At 44.4% G+C, this 4,127-nt stretch overlaps 1 protein-coding gene across 1 annotated transcript in view; it reads right to left on the bottom strand.

Moving 5' to 3' along the window:
• Window positions 1-234: 234 nt before the first annotated feature.
• Window positions 235-4,127, bottom strand: part of LOC109916627 (complement component C9-like) — a gene marked incomplete at both ends in the record, with an annotated part of 7,350 nt that continues 3,457 nt past the window's right edge. Inside the window, one exon of the mRNA XM_048593945.1 lies at window positions 235-387. Coding sequence (XP_048449902.1) covers window positions 235-387 — 153 coding nt within the window. The remainder of the gene's footprint in view (window positions 388-4,127) is intronic.

Genomic DNA, 4,127 nt, shown 5'->3' with positions numbered 1-4,127 from the left:
GGGGGACAGTGTAGAGGGAGTTTTACTCTGTATCTAACCCTGTGCTGTCCCTGCCCTGAGGAGATTTGTAACCTGTGGTGAAGACACCTCTTTTCTCTGGTGTGTCTGTATGAACTGGGTGTGTTCCTTTGATTGACCACCCAATAACCTGACAGGAGAACCTCTGGATCACGCTTAGGTTTTGATGAAATGAAGAATACAGCCTCGGCTAATAGCTGGAATCCTCATACGTACTGTAGTTGCTGCTTGTGATCTTCTTACAGCTGCCAGTGTTGATGTTCAGGTCAACTCCAACACTTGTTGAGCCCAGTTTTTCTGACAATGTCTGTTGGATGTTGAAGTTTGCATCAAAGCCCAGACATCTCTTCACCTGTTCGCTGTTGATACCTGTGAACAGAGAACACAATGGATTTCAACTGGGGAATCAAGTGATCCTGACAAATGGCCAGGAGGTTGAAGCGACGGTGGGGAGAGGGATCTGATTGAGGCATGGAAAGCGTAGATCATGAGAATCATTTCCCCATGGCAGACATGTCTACGAGCAGAGGGCATCAGTTTGAGATGAGGAGTAAATAAGTTAGAGGGGATCAGAGAAAGAATTATTTCACCCAGAGGGTGGCAGAAATATGGAATGTCCTTCCTGGCAGGGTGCTGGAGGCAGGTACTCTAGCAACTTTTGAGATGCATCTCAAAATGCCAGAGCACTTAAAATGCCAGGGTATCGTAGGCAAGTGCAGGTAAATGGGATTTGTGTACTGTTTGTTGGTCAGCATAGGCATGGTGGGCCGAAGGGCCTGTTTCTGTGCTGTATGACTCTCTGACTCAGGGTTTAGCCCAGTCCATCCTGCTCTGTTCCGGTTCTGCTCAACTGGGATAAACTGCCCCCTACTGGCTCCCCATCATGCTACAGTTTGCTGTTTAAATTCTTAGCCATTTGTTTTCTAACCCCTTCATGTTCACCCCTACAGCCTTCCAAAACACCTCAGACTCCTCAAGTTCTGGCCTCTTACAACAGCATTTTTACAATATGTTCATGTCATGATAAAACTACACACCATCACCAACATTAATCTCTCCACCGATGATGTGTGTGCCTTCAGCTCAGCAATTCTCTTGCTAGATGATTGAGGCTACATCTGGTGCTTTAGCGTAAGCGTTCCTCAGGACTGATTATAGTGAGTAAAAGGTTGGTATCTATGGTATCTATCAGAACAGTTCTGAGGAAGGGTCACCGGACCTGAAACGTTAACTCTGATTCTTTTTCTTCACAGATGCTGCCAGACCTGCTGAGCTTTTCCAAGCAACTTCTGTTTTTGTTCCTGATTTACAGCATCTGCAGATCTTTTGGTTTTCAGTTAAACACACCGTTATTCTGCCATTCTCATATTCCGATAGCTTAATTTGAACTATCAACATGTTTTCTCCATCAGCACCTTATACCCCCACACACCTCCCTCCACAAACTGTAGCATAAATGCTGCCCCCTCCACACTTCACTTCAGCTCTGATGAAGAGTCATCTAGACTCGAAACGTTAGCTTGCTCTCTCTCCATGAATGCTGCCTGACCCGCTGTGATCTCCAGCACTTGTTGTGTTCAGTACGGGAGGGAGAATGTCCATGGTCATGGCATCCCACTGGATGTGGTGGAAATGGCAGCAAATGGAGGATGTGGATGCAATATTACAAATTGAGGAAAGTCAGGAACAATCTATCCAGCTATCTAACAGTTAGTGAGATAGCCAATTGAGTGTGAGGAAGGTTGGTATAAGCTGGGAGCTCATGAGATGAGAGCTCTCATACACACACAGCCAGCATAGGAACAATATTGTCATTTCTCATTGATAACCACTGCTGGCAAACTGTGTGTTTCTATGATTGGGCCCTTGTATTCAGGAGATGTGATAACAGTAGGAAGGGAACCAGAATGTGTTTGTAATGGAATTGTTAGAGATAGCCCAACTCTGAAAGAAGGAAAGTGCATTCATGTAGCGCCTTTCACCACTGCAATAAAATGAAGTGATTAACTCTATACTTGGCAGAGAGTTTGTATCAGTGCCATAGATCTTAAATCCAAAGTGAAATTGGAGAGTTTTCTGGAAGGGGTGTAACTCCAGTTCTTCAATATGGCACCACTTCTGAGAAGTTAGACTGTGGCTGAGGTAGCCATGGGGATAAAAACTAAAAAACAAATACTTGATGAAAGCTTATTGGCTTGGAGTTGTATCCCAGCCCATTCTGCTGCAGGACTGCCCAGTTACAGAACACAGAATTCATGTGAGGATAAACAAGAAAATCTCCCCACACAAATGGCAGCAAGAATTAAAACAACACTCTGGGAAGTGAATCATAGAATCCATACAGTGTGGAACATAGAACATAGAGCATAGAACAGTACAGCACAGTACAAGCCCTTCGGCCCAGGATGTTGTGCCGACCTATTATCCTACTAAGATCAATCTACCCCGCATACCCAACATTTTACTATCCTCCATGTGCCTATCCAAGAGTTGCTTAAAAGTCTCTAAAGTATCTGACTCCACTAAAAAGGAGGCCATTCAGCCCATACTGTCCCTCTAAAGAGTGGGACACCCAGATCCACCCTGTCCCTGTAACCCTGCATTTCTCATGGCTACCCATCTAGCCTGCACACTGTGGGTAATTTATAGTCAGAGAATTATACAGCACAGAAACAGACCCTTAGTCCCATCTCCCTCCAAATCTTTCCTCTTCATATACTTATCCAAATGTCTTTTTAAACATTGTAATTGTGCATGGCCAATCCACACATCTTTGGACTGTGGGAGGAAACCAGAGCACCCCCACACAGGAAATGTGCAAACTCCACACAGACGGTTACCCAGGGATGGAATCAAACCCAGGTCCCTGGCACTGTGAGGCAGCAGTGCTAACCACTGAGCCACCATAAGTGGCATAGGGCTGAATTAAAAGGATAGAATCCTAAAAGTGATGTGAGTAGCTCAGACATGCTGAAGAGCTGATTGTGAACGAGATGATCTCAGGATTGTTGAGATTAAGACAGGGTTGTCAATGCTCACTGTACCCAGGGACCATAGATTAAACATGTGAGTGCACAAGACAGACAAATGGAAGTCAGACGAATAGAAGATACAAGAAGCAATAGCAAGCATTAAATAGTATCAAAATGGAGAACATTGCTGGAATGGCTGAGTTAAGAAAATAGAACATAGTTAAGGGCAAGCTACCTGAAATCTGAATACACAACACAGCATTCATAAAATGGTTAATCCTTTGAATGCACATATTGAGGTGGATGGATCTGATTGAATTCCCATGATATGAGTACAGGCTGACCCAAGATTGGGAACTGAACATCTAGGATATTCTATGTTTAGCAGGGATAGAAAACGAAAGAGAAACGGAGGTGGGAGGTAGCACTCCTAAAAAGAGATGACATCAGTACATCGGGAAATGAAGATCTTCAGTTTGAAGAGTCAAGTGATAGATTCAGTTTAGCTGGAGCTGAGAAACATCAAGGGGAAGCAAACTTGGGTGGGGGATAGTCTGAGAGACTGCTGAAGAAACACAGCAGGTCAGGAGAGAGAAAAACAGAATTAACGTTTCAATTCCAGTGACTCTACAGGAGCGTAAGGAGCTGGAAAATATTGGTATTCACACTGTTGGCAGAGATGGAGGAAGAGAAGGTGGCCCGAAGAAGGGTCACTGGACCTGAAATGTTAACTCTGCTTTCTGTCCACAGATGCTGCCAGACCTGCTGAGTTTCTTCAGCAATTTCTGCTTTTGTTTATTTGTTTCAGATTGTGAGGGTACCCCGAGCAAAATACAAAGATGACTGGTAATAAAGGTAACGATGTGTAACGGTAGTGATGTAAATTGGATGTAAGTGAAGGGGTGAAGTGGAGAAAATGGGTCCATTCTGCTCAAAGCAAAGTAAATGATACATAGACACAGCAGGGTGAGGGATGTAAGAATCAGAGGGGACAGAGGTGTCACTTTAGTGGGTTTGAAACGCATTAGTGAGCACTCGACACTGTGGAGTGCCCATGCAGAAAATAAAGTGCTGCCTCCTCAGTGTGTGGTGCTTCTTTAGAATATTGCAGCTAGCCCGGGACAGGAATGCTCACAA

The sequence above is a fragment of the Rhincodon typus genome, unplaced genomic scaffold, assembly GCF_021869965.1.
Source record: "Rhincodon typus isolate 14 unplaced genomic scaffold, sRhiTyp1.1 hic_rhity00004715, whole genome shotgun sequence".
Classification (NCBI taxonomy): domain Eukaryota; kingdom Metazoa; phylum Chordata; class Chondrichthyes; order Orectolobiformes; family Rhincodontidae; genus Rhincodon; species Rhincodon typus.
The sequence above is the reverse complement of the archived record's forward strand: the minus strand, read 5'-3'. Positions and strand labels throughout refer to the sequence as shown.